At 36.7% G+C, this 17,694-nt stretch overlaps 1 protein-coding gene and 1 long non-coding RNA gene across 4 annotated transcripts in view; one reads left to right on the forward strand and one right to left on the reverse strand.

Annotated features, from left to right (window-relative positions):
* Positions 1-427: 427 nt before the first annotated feature.
* Positions 428-1,381, forward strand: LOC142544512 (uncharacterized). The gene is made up of 3 exons (XR_012820052.1): positions 428-479; positions 585-659; positions 737-1,381. It is a non-coding gene; the product is annotated as an uncharacterized LOC142544512 (long non-coding RNA).
* A 256-nt stretch (positions 1,382-1,637) lies between these two features.
* The window catches only part of LOC142545117 (aspartate aminotransferase, chloroplastic), a 31,244-nt gene continuing 15,187 nt past the window's right edge, over positions 1,638-17,694 (reverse strand). For all 3 annotated transcript variants that reach the window (XM_075652093.1, XM_075652092.1, XM_075652091.1), the window contains 9 exons: positions 13,403-13,597; positions 13,252-13,290; positions 13,077-13,166; positions 12,859-12,967; positions 12,674-12,783; positions 11,636-11,779; positions 11,258-11,424; positions 2,110-2,374; positions 1,638-2,038 (listed from right to left, as the gene is read on the reverse strand). In XM_075652093.1, coding sequence (XP_075508208.1) covers positions 1,907-2,038; positions 2,110-2,374; positions 11,258-11,424; positions 11,636-11,779; positions 12,674-12,783; positions 12,859-12,967; positions 13,077-13,166; positions 13,252-13,290; positions 13,403-13,597 — 1,251 coding nt within the window. In that variant the 3' untranslated portion in view covers positions 1,638-1,906. The remainder of the gene's footprint in view (positions 2,039-2,109; positions 2,375-11,257; positions 11,425-11,635; positions 11,780-12,673; positions 12,784-12,858; positions 12,968-13,076; positions 13,167-13,251; positions 13,291-13,402; positions 13,598-17,694) is intronic.

Genomic DNA, 17,694 nt, shown 5'->3' on the forward strand with positions numbered 1-17,694 from the left:
TAGTAACAATCATGTCAAATAACAACCTTCCTTTGGGCCGATTTATTATTCACATAAAAAACTTCGAACAACTATCACATGTTTACCACTACAAGTGCATATGTAATTATATTAAATATTAACCTTCATTTGGACAGATTAATGTTCATATAAATCACACATACCAAAATCCTTTTGTATTTCAAAATAAAATTAATTTTCATAAAAGATGTCACTTTGGCGACATTTTATTTCAAACAATTTTAAAAATACATATAACCTTATCATTATTTGAATAATTGAATATTTAATCTTAACTGGTTAAACCTGAACCGAAAAAAAAATTTAATTTTCAGAAATTCCATACGGGTCGACTCGGATATGTACATGCCGACCTAGATCCGTACGGGTCGACCCCGAAATAGAAATTACATATTTGACAATTTGTGTGACTAGGGAAAATGTATTGAGAATTCAAGTCACGAAGCATCCTCAGACATGTAAGTTTATTCTTGATTTGCTACCTCTTCCACGTTTTGTTCCTTCCTAGTACCTCTTCATTGACCATTTTGCGAATGGTTATACTGATTATTTCTTTTTACTAGGCGAAGGAAGAAGAAAGCTTATGCCATTTCTGATTTGTCAAGCAAGCAAAGGAAGATGGATGGTTCACTTAAAAGGTTTGTTCTTATAATTCTCAGTTTCCTCGTACATTTAAAAAATAAAATAAAATTAAAGGTCAAATTATGGCTTGTAGCAAGTCCACATCTTCTGGTAAACAGAAATATGTGAAGTCTGGTGGGAAATCTGGAAGCAAATTTAAAGATGATGGCAAAGCAGAGTTGAAGTCCAAAAGTAACTCAAAATCCAGTGTGAAATCTGTAGCAGCAGATGCTGTCAAGGATAAAAACCCTTCTCAGAAACACGGGCAAATCTCACGAAGATTCTGCCAAGACATCTGGTAGATCTAGAGATGATGCAAAAACTTCGAGCCACTCGAAACCAGCCAATTCTAAAGGTAATACTCCACAAAGTGGCAGAGCCAGTAGCGTCAACGGAACAGGGATAGCAAAATCTAGTTCGTCAAAGTTGAAAGAAACTGATCACATTAAGGGAAAAACCACTGACTTGGCAAAATCACAAGAATTCATCAAATGGAGATCACCAGATACTGTGAAATCTCAAGAAAGTGAAACTAAGGCGGGAAAAAAGCGAGGAGATGCAGTGCCTTGTTTAGTCTTCCTTTAAGTCTGAAGTTGACATGCCATTTTTAGTTGGTTCTGCGATGGATGGTTGTCGTCGTTTCTTGTGATTTATTCTCAGACCATAGTTAGGAACATGTATCATGTTGCAGACGACTCTTGGAATACTTGGTTTTTTTATTCCAGAAAGAAAAATAGATATTTTGCAGAATATAATATCCTCGTTACTAGGTACAATCGATGCATGGTGCATTACGTAAGACTCAGTTAATGGCCAAGCGAGAACATTGATTCAAAAAATTGATAATAACCAGCGGAATTATTTTCACACTTTAAAAATTTATCCTCACCCCGTTTTTTACATTTATGATTATATTTGTGTTATGTTATATATTTAAACCTAACAATTAGAATTTTGTTATGTTATAAAATATGTATTTTTGTATTATATACGTCTTTTCAAATGAGTTCATTATATTTATATGGATTATAACAAGTCATTGTCTTTTCTAGTCCAAGCTATTTCTTGCAAGTATGTGTAATAAACTGGAATTCTTCAAATCATTGAAAAAAAGTCTCCTAAGATCTTCCGCTGGATTTGATCTCTTAAAGGACTCCTCTGCTAATAACTGCAACCATAGAACAAGAGATGCCTATTTTCCGAAATACCCACCATATCACCAAAACTCCTTGGCCCAAGTATTTATTTACGATGGATGATCAAATTAGATAACATTGTGGCACGAATCGATTATGGCATCTGCAAGGTATTCACACTTGGCTGATGATAAACCAGCTAAGGAAATTCTTCCGTCCTTGGTCATGTAAACATGCCACTTGTTGATCATGTTCTCACTCTGACCGAAAAAGTTAATACAATCAGTACCAGGTCAACCATAAAAAACATTAAGATCCATCAATACGGTACCTGAGCTGTGTTCAATCCTGTAAATGAGAACATGCCAATCTGTTTCAGGATAAAAGACCAGTCCTTCCCGCTGTCATCCTTCGCACACATACTGTCGAACAATTTCTGTCTCACACTCTTTATCCTTCCAGCCATCATTTCCATTTCTTGTTTCCATTCGCCAAAGAGTTCAGGATTTCCCACAATATTAGCCACAATCTTGGCTCCATGTATGGGAGGATTTGAGTACATTGGCCTCGCAAGTCGTTTCAATTGGCTCTTTACTCTGCACCAACATCCAAAACCAGTCACTCTAATTGACTTAGCCCTTCAACTTGTAATACCGAGAGTAATATTTATCAACTTTAAGAGGTGGAATCTTCTTCAATGGTGATATTGTATATATCATCACTCTATCCCACATCAAGGCAATTAATGTTTTTACATGATTACTGAAACTTAAGTTAAATGCTTATTTCGATACTAAAACGTATTTAGTGAGACAATGCTGAAAGGAATTTTATTCCTTGATATATTTTCCTTTTTTATCTTTAATATTTTGTCTTTCTAGACATGAGGATAATCTCGAAATTGATGATATGATCTCGTATAAATTCAATATGTGATATAAGACTATATTTTGATATGACTCGTAATATCTTTAAGATATGATATCATAATATCTTTAAGATATGATATCACAATATCTTTAAGATATTATCCTTGTTTTAAAAAGAGTTTGTTTCCTAATGAAATTGTGTTTCTATGTTAAATAGGACTCAAAGGAGAAGAAACAAAAGCGTGAGAGAGTGACGATACAGAGAAAAAAACTTTCGGAGAGACAGAGATGCATTTGTACGAAGAAAAGCATCTCGTGATTGATAACTTGTTGTTGTGAAGTGCTGCCAACATCCGAAGACAACACCTAATCACCGTGTAGATTAGTGTGTGGAGTTTTGAAGATTTTTTCCACTTCTCAGTTGATGCATCCTATGTATTTTGGTTATACGGTTTGTTAGAGGTTTAAGATGCAATTTGTTACTCGCCTTAATAAGGGAGTTGTTTTATTCTTTCACTAGTATTGGTTTTTGTAAACTTACAAGTTTTTCTAGTGAATTATTTTGCCCTGAGGCACTGCACAAGTATTTTATACTTGTGCATAATTTACATCTCGTATCTCGTATTATTATCATTATTCCAGCTACGTGTAGGTGTGTTAAAATCATAATTTCCGCTGCAGGTTGTCGTGGGTGTTACAACACCTACGCACAACACCTACATTCTGATACACACAACACTCACTCTCAACTCACACATACACTGTGGAAACAGAACTTTCAATTGGTATCAGAGCTTCCACTGGACGCTACTAAGTGAGATCCTGTTTTGTTTTGTTTTCAGAGTGAAAATGAATTATGGAAGGATCAACAAATACTGTTTTTAGGCCTCCCGTGTTGGATGGATCAAACTATGCATTGTGGAAAGTAAAGATGATGGTTTTTATTAAATCAATTGAAGAAAGAGCTTGGCAACGTGTACTTGATGGTTGGAGTCCACCAAAACTCGAGGATGCTGATGGAGACACACGGCTCAAACCTGAAAGTACATGGACTGTCGATGAAGTGCAAACTTCAAACTTTAATTCCAAGGCTCTCAATGCTATATTTTCATTTGTTGACACAAGGATGTTTAATTTAATCACCACTTGTGTATGCGCCAAAGATGCTTGGGAGATACTCTAGAAGCACTGTGAAGGATCCGCAAGTGTGCGTAAAACTAGGCTAAGGATGGTGACATCAAAGTTCGAAAGTTTGAGAATGGAGGACAAGGAGTCTATTCTTGAGTATGATTGCCGGTTGAGACAACTCTCAAATGAATCACATGGCCTAGGAGATCCCATACCAAATGAAAGATTGGTGAACAAGGTTCTAAGATCTCTTCCTGAGAGATTCAATGTCAAAGTTTGCGCTATTGAAGAATCTAAAGACACTTCAACGATCAACTTGGATGAACTAATGAGTTTTCTCAGAACTTTTGAGATGAATCTTGATCTACAAAGGAAGGATAAAGGGAAGACAATAGCCTTTGAAGCCTCAACCGAATCTTATGATGTGAAATCCTTCAAATATCTAAAGAGGTGGATAAGTCTGATTTAGGTGAAGGATCGATCTCTCTGTTTACTAAGAAATTTGGTGATTACTTGAAGACTATGAGAGAAAAGAAGAAAATTGGACAAAAATCTGAACTGCCCAATAACACCACTTTTGCAAAAGCTCAAAAGTTTACTCCTATGAAAGGACAGTTTCGACCAAAAACCGAAGTGCAAATCCAATCTAATGTCAGAAACCTGGACTCGGTGCAATGTAGAGAGTGTTCGGGATATGGACACTATGCCAATGAGTGTGCCAATCGACTTAGGAAAAACAAAGGCATGACTGTCACCCTGAGTGATGAAGAGTCTGATGATGATCAAGGATCAAGTGAATCTGAAAATCACACATCGTTATCTTCTGTGATCAAGGAAAAACGCTCAATGCAAATCAATCCTTTGGGTGTTGCCACAGGTGTTGCAATACCTGGCCGCAACACCTCTTCGAATTCAGTATGTCTTAAATCTACAACCCTTGCGGAGGCAAGTCAGTCTGAAACTCAAGAGGTAGATGATGATGAAGTCACTCTAGAAAGTGTGCAGATGATGTACGAAGAATTATATGAAGACTGGATCAAAAGAACTAAAGGAAATGCAATTCTCTCCAAAGAGAATGCTGAGTTAAAGTCACAAATTTCACGACTTGAAGTAATCTTAAGCAAGAAAGATTTGGAATTATGCAAAGTCAAAGAGGAACTTGGAGAAGCAACTCAGATTCTTGCCAAGATGAATTCAAGTTCATCCAAACTTGATTCACTTTTGATGATTGGACAAAATGACAAAGCTGGGCTTGGTTATCCGAACAGTCTGTTCGAAATTGGAGAATCTTCCAATACTGAGAGAAAACCAACTGTTTTTGTCAAAGGAAGTGTTGAAACCTCAAATGCTACACAAACTGAAAAAGGTGCTCCATCTAAAAGGCAAATATCTACCAAGAAGTCCAAATCCAGAAAACGCCACTTTATCTGCCACTATTGTTTTAGACCTGGTCATATCAAACCCTACTGCTTTAAACTGAGAGATGATTACAAGAGATGGGAATCAGAACAGGTGTTGCCACAGGTGTCGTATAACACCCGACGCAACACTGCCAACAGAAAACCGACGGTAAAAAGGGTTTGGGTACCAAAGGCTAAGATTCAATGTTCCGTTATTTATACTTCATTAAAGACTAACATTGCAGGAATATGGTACTTTGACAGTGGCTGTTCGCGCCACATGACAGGTTCTAAAGACCATTTGATTGACTATGTTGAACTGAGGAGTGGTCATGTGACATATGGTGGTGGTGCTAAATGAAGAATTGCTGGCAAAGGAACCTTGAATGTTGATGGACTGCCTAATCTACACAATGTGCTTTATGTCGAAGGGCTTAACTCAAACTTAATAAGCATAAGTCAACTTTGTGATGACGGTACAAGGTCTGCTGATAATTGCTATCAACTTGGAGAAGACTTAGTATGCAATCATTCAAAAGTAAGTGAACTAAACTTGTGGCATCAAAAATTGGGTCATGCAAACTTCAAGACATTAAAGAACCTTGGTAAGTACGATGCTGTGAGAGGTATGCCTAATTTATCCTCTGAAATTACGTATGTTTGTGGTGCATGTCAAAAGGGTAAGCAAACACGTGTTCCCCATCAAGTGTTGCAACACTTTGGGACAACACGGTGTCTTGAACTCTTGCACATGGATCTTATGGGTCCAATGGAAGTGGAAAGTCTTGGAGGTAAGAAGTATTCATGCGTTTGTGTGGATGATTTCTCTCGCTTTACTTGGGTAAGATTTCTTAGAGAAAAATTCGATACATTTGATGTTTTAAAGAAATTACATGCTAAGATTACTAATCTACATAATCTGAGGGTTGGTAAGATAAGGACTGACCATGGTAAAGAATTTGAAAACTCACACTTTATATCATTTTGTGAAAAGAGAGGGATAACTCATGAATTTTCGGCCCCTAAGACTCCTCAACAAAATGGAATAGCCGAAAGGAAGAATAAGACACTGCAAGAAATGGCTAGGGTCATGTTAAGTTCAAAGAATATTTCAAAGAGATTTTGGGCCGAGGACTTGAACACAGCATGTCATATTTCAAATCGTGTGTACTTAAGGAGTGGTTCTACTATGACATCCTATGAAATCATCATGGGAAAGAGGCCGAACCTTAAGTATTTTCATGTCTTTGGGTGTGTATGTTATGTTTTGAATGACCGAGACCATCTTGCAAAGTTTGACTCTAAAAGTGACAAATGTTTATTCGTTGGTTATTCATCTAATAGTCGTGCCTATCGCGTGTATAATCTGAGAACAAGAACGACTATGGAGTCTATTAACGTTGTTTTTGATGATCTTGCAGATCTAACGGGAAAAACAATCGAGGATGATATTGATGGGCTGCTGAACGAAAGTGAGACACTGCCTAACACAGATGTTGCACCCGGTGTTGTAACACCGGAGACAACACCTGCACTGGCAGAATCAAATGATGAACTAGGAAAGTATACCGAGAATGATGACAGTGTGACCAATGAAGAGATTGATATTCCCAGCAAGGTTCAGAAAAATCATCCATCATCTCAGATCATTGGAGAAACATTTGGAGGAATGCAAACGAGAAGAAAGGAGAAGGTAGACTATCGCAAAATGATGGGACTAGTATGCATGACTTCCGTATACTCTCAAGTAAGTCACTCGTGTTTTGTTTTACTCATGGAACCCAAAAATATAAATGAAGCCTTAAAAGATGAATTTTGGGTTGATGCAATGCATGAGGAACTTGAACAATTTGTTAGGAATGATGTGTGGGATTTGGTTCCCAGACCCGATAATGTGAATGTTATTGGAACCAAATGGATCTTTAAAAACAAAACTGATGAATCTGGAATTGTTGTGAGAAATAAAGCTAGGCTAGTGGCTCAAGGGTATACTCAAATTGAAGGAATTGATTTTGATGAAACGTTTGCCCCTGTTGCCCGGATTGAATCGGTTAGACTTTTATTTGCTATTGCATGTCACATGGACATAAAATTATATCAAATGGATGTGAAAAGTGCCTTTTTGAATGGCATCTTGAAAGAAGAAGCTTATGTAAGCCAACCTAAAGGATTTGAAGATCCACACCACCCGAACCATGTCTACAAGTTGAAGAAAGCACTCTATGGACTTAAACAAGCTCCAAGAGCATGGTATGGAAGGCTTACTGAATATCTGCTTGACTTAGGCTTCAAAAGAGGTGAGGTTGATAAAACCCTTTTTATTCAAAAATCGAAGCATAATATTCTTGTGTGTCAAATTTATGTGGATGACATCATTTTTGGTGCTTCTTCTCAAAAGCATGTTGATGAATTTGTTAAATGCATGTCTACCACATTTGAAATGAGCATGGTAGGAGAATTAAGTTTCTTTCTTGGATTGCAAATTAAACAAATGCATGATGGTATCTTTCTATGTCAATCCAAGTATGCCAAGAATTTGGTGAAGAAATTCTCTACTGAGAACACTAAGCACATGAAAACACCAATGGGGTCGACTGAAAAATTGTCCAAAGACGATGTTGCGGCAGGTGTTGACAATACCCAGTATCACAGCATCATAGGCAGTCTTCTTTACTTAAGTACAAGTCGTCCCGACATCATGTTTAGTGTTTGTTTGTGTGCTAGATACCAGGCTGATCCTAAAGTCACTCATCTAAAAGCTGTCAAAAGAATTTTGAGATATATAGCCGGGACAGTTAACTTAGGTTTGTGGTACACCAAAGAAACAAACACAAATCTAGTGGGGTTTAGTGATGCTGACTGGGCTGGAAATCTAGATGATAGGAAGAGTACCACTGGAGGATGTTTTTATCTAGGTAACAATTTGGTGTCATGGTATAGTAAAAAGCAAAATTGTGTATCTCTGTCCACTGCTGAATCTGAATATGTTGCAGCTGCTAGCTGTTGTTCACAACTTTTGTGGATGAATCAAATGATTAAAGACTATGGTTTCAACAGTGACACCTTAATTGTATACTGTGACAATTCAAGTGCAATTGATATTTCAAAAAATCCAGTACAACACTCTCGAACGAAACACATAGACATTAGACATCATTTTATTGGAGATTTGGTTGATAAGGGTACAATTCGAATGGAATTTGTTAGAACTGAGAACCAACTGGCTGATATTTTTACAAAACCATTGGATTTTGAGAGATTTTCCAATCTTAGGAAGTCTCTCAGCTTGTGTGCACAATGATCACTCACGGATGTTGTCCTCGGTGTTACAACACCTGTGGACAACACCCAGCTTGCATGTGCATTTTATTTTTAGGATGCTAGACATATTGCATACATCCTGCTTTGTGTGAAGCCTGTACAAGTGTAGGATACTGAATGGCGTGCTCTCAGTTGTGAATCAAACTTTCCATCAATATTCTCCAAAGAATGGTGTGTGCTCAATCTAAGTCATAAAGCTGTTGAGGATGATCGTGTACCACATGATCTTGTCCAATGTAGATAATGACTTAGAAAATTCTTGAGCAAGATGGTGAAAAATAGAAAAGAGAATAAAATAGAACAAAAAAATGTTTAGAAGAAAATGGAAAAAGCTACCTAGAGGAGTCCAATGAAGACCGTTCTTCTAGTGTGGGAGCTACCACTTCTAAGTCAAAATACAGATGGAAAAAGCTACCTAGAAGAGTCCTATGAAGACCGTTCTTCTAGAGTGGGAGCTACCATGTCTGAATTAAACATGTTCAAGAAAGTTTGAGTCCAATCTGTGAGTGTTGCCAAAAGGTGTTGCCAACACCTGAGTACAGACTGATCACTGTTTAATCACATGTGTGTGTATTTCATTTTTTATCATACTTTAGGCATAAATTTAAGTCATTCATACTGCTGTTATGTGAATTCATCATGACCAGTGGGCTATCAGTTTTTAATTCATGAAATACGAAGAAAACCCTAACCGACTTAATTTTGAAATTTCTTGATTTCTAACTGTTTGTGGGGTTAATTCGACGTGGTGTTTTATCCTGCCTGATTTCTTGAAATAATGATGGCACTGTTTCATAAAGTTACCGTTGAGTGAGAGTAAAAATTGAGTTGAAAAGGTGCTGAAGTTGCGGCTCAACAGAATGTTACTGTTGGAGAGGTGTGCTTAAATATTTAGGGATAAATAAGGAACAACTTTACGGCTTATTATTTTCCCTCATATTCTAAAATCTCTCCTACCCTAACTATTTGTTTTCTTTTTCACGCAAAAGTATCTGTGTTCTTCGTAAATTTCTGTCTTCTTCGAACTTCCCTACTTTGCTATTCTCTATTTCGCAGATGGCTGGCTTTGATCCTCAAGACATTAGGAGTGAAGTGGCTGACTATGAGCTTCTGCTGGGTGAAAGTGTCCATTCTGGACAAAAAGGGGGAGTAGATAAGTAGATACAGATATAGCTGGAACCAGTGGAGCAAAAATGGCTGATGATGATGGCAGTAATGAAGGATAATGAGATTTTGAGTTTTTTTTCTCTCTTGATGGTTTTAGTATTTTAGTTGTCCTTTTATTCTCTCTGATCTTTGTCCCTCCTGATTAATGAACTATTTCGGTGTTATGTTCTGAATGTTGCAACATCTAACATACAACACCTGTGTGAACTGTATTTTTCATCAGGGGAAGGCTTAACGGTAGAATTCAGGGGGAGTCAACTAAAGTTGGCTGAGTCACTGATTTGCTAACTCAGGGGGAGCTGAGATGTACAACCATTTTTGGGTTGTTTTGTCCAGAAAGGCAAAAAGGGGGAGATTGAAAGGAATTTTATTCCTTGATATATTTTCCTTTTTTATCTTTAATATTTTGCCTTTCTAGACATGAGGATAATCTCGAAATTGATGATATGATCTCGTATAAATTCAATATGTGATATAAGACTATATTTTGATATGACTCATAATATCTTTAAGATATGATATCACAATATCTTTAAGATATTATCCTTGTTTTAAAAAGAGTTTGTTTCATAATGAAATTGTGTTTCTATGTTAAATAGGACTCAAAGGAGAAGAAACAAAAGCGTGAGAGAGTGACAATACAGAGAAAAAAACTTTCGGAGAGACAGAGATGCATTTGTACGAAGAAAAGGTTTTCTGATTGAAGCCATCTCGTGATTGATAACTTGTTGCTGTGAAGTGCTGCCAACATCCGAAGACAACACCTAATCACCGTGTAGATTAGTGTGTGGAGTTTTGAAGATTTTTTTCACTTCTCAGTTGATGCATCCTATGTATTTTGGTTATACGGTTTGTTAGAGGTTTAGGATGCAATTTGTTACTCGCCTTAATAAGGGAGTTGTTTTATTCTTTCACTAGTATTGGTTTTTGTAAACTTACAAGTTTTTCTAGTGAATTATTTTGCCCTGAGGCACCGCACAAGTATTTTATACTTGTGCATAATTTACATCTCGTATCTCGTATTATTATCATTATTCCAGCTACGTGTAAGTGTGTTAAAATCATAATTTCCGCTGCATGTTGTCGTGGGTGTTACAACACCTACGCACAACACCTACATTCTGATACACACAACACTCACTCTCAACTCACACATACACTGTGGAAACAGAACTTTCAAATGCTAACAGGTTTCACTCCAAGTATTAATAATTTGCTTTGAGTGCACGTGTTTTTTGAAGAAAATATAGATCTTTGTTTCAGTAGTATTAAGTATCTTGATTTTACTCCATTTCTATTAGTTTCTTTTGTTTACATGACAGAACAATTATTTCCAAAGTTACGAGACAGACATGCAACTACTTCCAAAGTTATATTCAAATGCAACTAGTTCCAAAGTTTTATTTAAATAATACATATATTAGTTTCATTCTTTGATTTGTTAGAATTCTACTGGCTAAGACTTAAATCTCTGCTAAGTTCTTTTGTATAATAGATCTGCGGTTTTCACATCAATACCAACACAAAAAACAACTAGAACCAAACATAAATCTGAGATAACCATAAAGAAGAAAAAGAAACCCCTTAATCATACCTTGTCGCTGCATCTGATGATGAACATGTAATATTGATTGCTCCAACTCTTTCAGCATAAAGTCCCAAATTTTTACTGTAAGATTGAGCAACCAGAAGCTCCATGCCACGCGCAGAAAACATTCTCACTGATGACGCGTCTTTGTCAAGGCTTCCACTTGCAAAACCCTATATTCATATCATAACAAATAAATGCACCAATTTTAACTTTAACCAGGCTTTCATCTGACGTATTACGTCATTTTGAAATTCCTTTTATATATTCATTATCCCTGATTTGGAGTCCCCATCAAATGAAAGAGATGAGCACAGAATTAATTTGACTCTAATTTCTCGTCACTGAAAAAAAATTAATGCGAACCTCGCGAAAGTAGATTACCTGGTAGGCAACATCAAAGAATGGAATGTGGTACTTTTCTTGAATGACATCAGCAATTCTTTCCCACTGTTCTGGGGTGGGATCAATGCCAGTTGGGTTGTGCGCACAGCCATGAAGTAGCACAAAAGATCCTTCTGAAGCTGCCTAAAAATATGAGGTTTCATTAAACATAATTGGATGAGAATATGTATGTTGCAACCATAAATTCCTACTGAATTATTAGAGAAGGAAAGATAGAATGAAGGAAACTGAAATGTAATTGCGTAAAAATGAAAACATCTATCCCACGGGTGATCCTCTGTACAAAGTGATGCTCTCTTTTCCCTAACTAGTGACCTCACTCTCACAAAATGAATAATATTTATCACTCTCCCTTCATGTTTTATTTCCCTTTCCATATAGCTCTTCCTCATCCTTGAAGAATACTCTTGATAATGCTGACTTTATAGGCCCAATTTGTTTTGGCCCGATGATCAAATTGTTTTGGCCTAGAACTCTGTCTGACATGTTATATTTTCTGCAGCTGTCACATGCATTCCCAACAGCAAAAAAGCATCGACTTCATAAACTTTTATTTGGCTCATCAGAAAATGAAGTAAACAATAGCATGTAGTCGATATTACAACAGAGCAGAGCTTTATGAAATCAGCAATCATGAAATAGTATTGTATGTACCATTGAGGTAAGAATTTAGTTCACCGTACTGTAATTAATAAATTTTCCAGCAGTCAAAGCAGTCATTGATAAATAAGGGAAGCAATAATGTCTAAAAGATCCAATTTGAGAAGGAAAAGACAATATGTGGCTGATATGGCTGAAACACACCTGGGACTAAGCACTTCACTGGTTTATGTTAAAACACTGAATGGAATTCAACAAATTTCTAGGACAAGTTTCACAAAAAATAAGTTACAAAGACCAAAAATGGATGGATTCACATGGTAAATCTACAGAGAACTATGTTACACGAAGACACAAGAGATCAACAAAGTTATAGAGAACACGATTGCAATAGGAGCAGAGATGCGGCAATATAACCTTTATGTCAGATAACATCCCATCAAAATCCAATCCAACAGTTTTAGGGTTGTAATAGCGATACTCGGACCAAGGAACTCGAGCATCGTTGAAAATATTCTTGTGGTTCCCTTCAAAGACACATTAGTTAGACTGCAAATGCCAATATATTTTTCAGACAAGTTCAAGAGCGTGGTAACAAATACCCCAAGTTGGAGACGATATCAAAACTTTGGAACCAGGAAAATATCGCTCTATCAAAGCTGCAGCAAGCCGCAGTGATCCAGTTCCTGAAAGACCCTGAACAGTGGCAACCTGTGCCGAGCAAAGAGATCCACATATAAATCAAGTTCTTAAACCAACTCAAATAATTGTAGAGAGATAATAATTCTTCAGATAGAGAATGAAACTTCATCTCACATACTCTTTGTTGCTGAATCACAGTATTATCTGATCCAAACAACAATTCTGCTGTAACCTTGTTGAATGCAGCCAAACCTTCAATTGGTAAGTACTGCATGGTGATTTTTATGATTGTGAGTGATCTAAAATGCTGAAGATAATGCTGCTTAAGAATCTCTGTTTAACATATCAAATACCTCCTTGTTTTCACCCCTTTCAAGCATGAGGGTTTCAGCCTACAGAAATGTTTTAAAAAATTTGTAGTCAAAAAAGTATTTTTTGTTATCAAACGTACGTTAAAACATTGATTGCAACAACTATATGTAGCAAAATATCAAAAGAGCTTACTTTCTTGACAACATTAAGCACATATGGTTGAAGTTTTTCAGTGCGATAGGCTCCCACTCCAAGGTTAAGCTTCATTTCGTTTGAGTCTGCTCTGAATGCTTCAGAAACTCCAAGAATGGGATCAGGAGGAGCCATTGTTATGTTGTTGAATCGGGAAGCATTAAAAGCAATAGTCATGCTTGTCCGGCTGAAACACTGTTATAAATATAACATAAGAGAGTGAAACGTGGATAGAAAGGGGTATGCTTCGATGCATGAAATTTCTGCTGATATTGTTATATATATTTTTTGTATTTACATATAATTTTTGTGTGCATATATATTCATATACACACATAATATGAAATAATATGTAAAATAAAAAATAAAAGACAAAAAAGGGCCGAAAAGGTTTGAAAGATTTATTTTATTCCTTTATTATTTTGCTAAATTGATATTATCAATTTAAGATTTTGTCTTTCTAGAATATAAAATCTTGCTTGATTTAATTCTAGATGATAATATCTTGGTTGACTTATTTCTACATATTATAAGATTTGATTTTAATATGGTATTTATCTCTAAGATATTTTATCCTTGTTTGAAAGGGTCTTATGCATATTGAACTCTTGTTTCCATGTTTGTATGATTGATTTTATGGGGAGATAATGTGGGCAAGATATTATTGCATATATACGGAATATTGAGAGGAGAATGATACGATTTTGGAGAAGGACATTCACACATGTGCTGAAGTTTTCTGTGATCGGGTGATCACTTTTATAAGAGCTTCTTGCGCAGTAGAGTTGTTGGAGTTTTTCTCTGAACCTACACATAGTTTAGAGTTGAAGATTTTTATGTTGAAAAATTTGTGTGATTGATTCACATATACCGTGTTGCTGATTGGTGTTGACGACACTCAAGAGCAACATTGATGCAGAGTGTTGATCGAAGAGTGGTTTCGTTTGGTTTTAAGCAATACTTTTTGATTTATGCATCTAGTATTTACCTTGAGTTTTTGATGCATCTTAATTCCTTGGAGTGTCAAGGACTTTAGTTTTGTTATACTCACTAGTATTGTTTTGGTGTAAACGATTTACATAATTTTCTAGTGAATTTTTGCCATGAGGCATTGCACAAGTATTCGTACTTGTGCATAATTTAAATTTGGTGTTTATTTATTAAAAGTTTACGTGTGTTAAATAATCAATTTCTGCTGCATGTTGTGTGCTCGTGTTGACAACACCAGAGCACAACACTAACTTCTGATACACAATATATTAATTTCATTTACGTTTATGAGCAACAGCCCCCTTTCAAGTGGTATTAGAGCCAACGCTTGATACACTAAGTAATTGATTCTGGTCTTCTGTTGTCTTTATAGGAAATATACTAATAGCTTGATGGACGCATTGGCTTCAAGTGCTGCCTTTAGACCACCAGTCTTGGATGGATCGAATTATGCGTTTTGGAAGGTCAAGATGAGGATGTACATAAAGTCCATCGAAGAAAGAGCTTGACAACGGGTTCTAGATGGTTGGTCACCACCTAGAATTGTGGATGCTGATGGTGACAGCCGAGTCAAGCCTGAGAATTCATGGACTAATGATGAGTTTCAGACCTCGAATTTCAACTCTAAGGCACTTAATGCCATCTTTACCTCTGTTGATGTCAGCATGTTAAGTCTTATTACAAATTGCACATCTGCCAACGACGCTTGGAACATTTTACAAAGACACTGTGAAGGACGTGGAACCAAGCTGAGAATGCTGACCTCCAAATTTGAGAGCCTCGGGATGGAGGAAAATGAGACCATTGTTGAATATGATCGAAGACTTCGGGACATATCTAATGAAGTTTTCAGTCTCGGTGACCCTTTGTCAAATGAAAAGCTAGTCAGCAAGGTATTGAGATCTCTTCCAGAACGGTTTAACATCAAGATATGTGCCATCGATGAGTCAAAGAACACGTTCACATTGAATCTGGAATATTTGATAAGCTCCCCCTCAGGACATTCGAGATGAATCTAGATTTACAAAGAAGAGATAAGGGAAAAGCCATTGCATTGCAAGCTTCTAATGTCTCCTTTAATAATCTAATTCAGAAAGCAAATGAATCTGATCTCGGTGAGGAGTCAATCTCCTTGATTACTAAGAAGTTTGATGATTACTCAAAGAGAATGAAAGACAAGAAGAAAATTATGCAACCACCGAAATCTTCTTTTGGCCCTTCTGACAGAAATAAACTGCAAACACCTGCCCAAGGGTATTTTAAACCAAGAAATAAAGTGATGGCTCGACCTAAAACTAAAAGATTGGATTCCGTACAATGTAGAGAGTGCTCCGTATATGGACATTATGCAAATGAGTGTGCCAAACGACTTCGCAGAAATAAAAGCATGGCAGTTTCCTTGAGTGATGAAGATTCTGATGAAGAATTTGAATCCAGTAAAGGGGATGAGTTTACCTCTTTGTCTGCCATTTTGAAAAGAACACCCCAACCGCAAGTCAATCCACTTGGTGTTGCCACTGGTGTTGCAACACTAGGCCACAACATCATATCAAAGACACTATGTCTCAATGTCCAATCTCTTGAGAACTCGGACTTTGATGAAATCCAGGAATCTAATCAAGAAGAGTTTACTATAGAGACTGTCCAGATGATGTATGAAGAGTTGTACGATGATTGGCTTAAAAGAAATGAAACAAATTATGTGATATCAAAGGAAAATACTGAGTTAAAGAGCAGTTTGTCTCGACTTGGAGTCCTGTTGAGTAGGAAGGACCTTGAACTGTGCAAATTCAAGGATGATCTTGAGAAGGCCTCAAAGACTCTTGTTAAATTCAACTCAAGTTCATCAAAACTTGACTCAATGCTAACTATGGGAAAGGACAGCAGAACTGGTCTTGGATATGTAGAAAGCGCATATGAACATGGTGAATCTTCCAACTCTGGTCCAAAATCAACTGTGTTTGTAAAGGCAAGTGAAGACTGCTCTGACCCCTTAATAGTGAACCCTTCTATGAAGTCTCTGCCAATCTCAAAGCAAGCCTCGGAACAAAGGCTGAAACACAACAAAGCTTATTCCTCTCCTTTGCTTCAAGATTTTGAGAAAGCTTTCAAGATGCCTTGGGAACAAAACTGAGTATGAGCAGGATGGGCAATCTGAAAGAACCATCCAGACACTAAAAGATATGTTAAGAACCATTGTGATGGATTTTAACATGGGATGGCAAAAAGCTTTACCGTTGGTGGAGTTTGCATATAACAATAGCTATCATGACAGCATTGGTATGACACCTTTTGAGGCACTTTATGGTAGGAAATGTCGTTCTCCTTTATTTTGGGAAGAAGTAGGCGAATGAAGTCTTACAGGTCCGGACGAAATCCAGCAAATGATCGAAAAAATTCAATCAATAAAGAAAAGAATGATAGCGGCTCAAGACAGACAAAAGAAATATGCCGATGAAGAAGAAGGCCACTAGAATTTCAAGTGGGAGATAAAATATTCTTACAGGTGCGTACACTCTTATTCCGACATTATTTCGCAAAATCTCCACAATAATGAATTTGGATGCACATCGTTGTTATCGATGCTTTATTGTTCCTTATTTGTTGGAATTTTGTATTTGGTTATGTTCTGGTGATATTCTGGATTATATGTATGTCATGTGAGCCACCTCTTGGTTCCTGCGGGTCAAAGTGTTGTATGTGGGATACATGTGAGCCACCTCTTATTTTCCTAGGGCCAAAGTGCTACATGATGGGGTCCAATTGTGGATGTTGTTCTATTCTGTCTGTCATGTGAGCCACCTCTTGGTTCTTGTGGGTCAAAGTGCTGCATGTGGGGAAGCATGTGAGCCACATCTTGTTTCCCTATGGTCAAAGTGCTGCATGATAGAAATTCTTATCTGGGTTCTTTCATTCTGTTATTATCTCATTCTGTCATCCTATTTACAGGTGCATTTATTATTTATCTTTGTGAAAGCTTTTGTCGTTATCCTTGAGATCGAATTAGTGGCTGGATACAGGAGTATACTAAATAATTTTGTTTTCAGGTAATAATCTGGATGAGGAAGACGAATACGTAGAATATATAGAAGAGATCATTGAGGATGGTGATGACATAGAGGATGTTCCATAGAGTTTGGAGACTTGAATTCTTTCATTGAGTTCTTTTAGGATTCATGGATTATTTCTTTAAAATATTTTGGCTAGTCCTTTGAAAGACTGATTTATTTACTCATTGATGTGATTGAGAGATTGACTCATTGTTTCTTTTTAATAAATAAGTTATGATTCTTTATAAATTT

The sequence above is a fragment of the Primulina tabacum genome, chromosome 5 (assembly GCF_025594145.1).
Source record: "Primulina tabacum isolate GXHZ01 chromosome 5, ASM2559414v2, whole genome shotgun sequence".
NCBI lineage: Eukaryota > Viridiplantae > Streptophyta > Magnoliopsida > Lamiales > Gesneriaceae > Primulina > Primulina tabacum.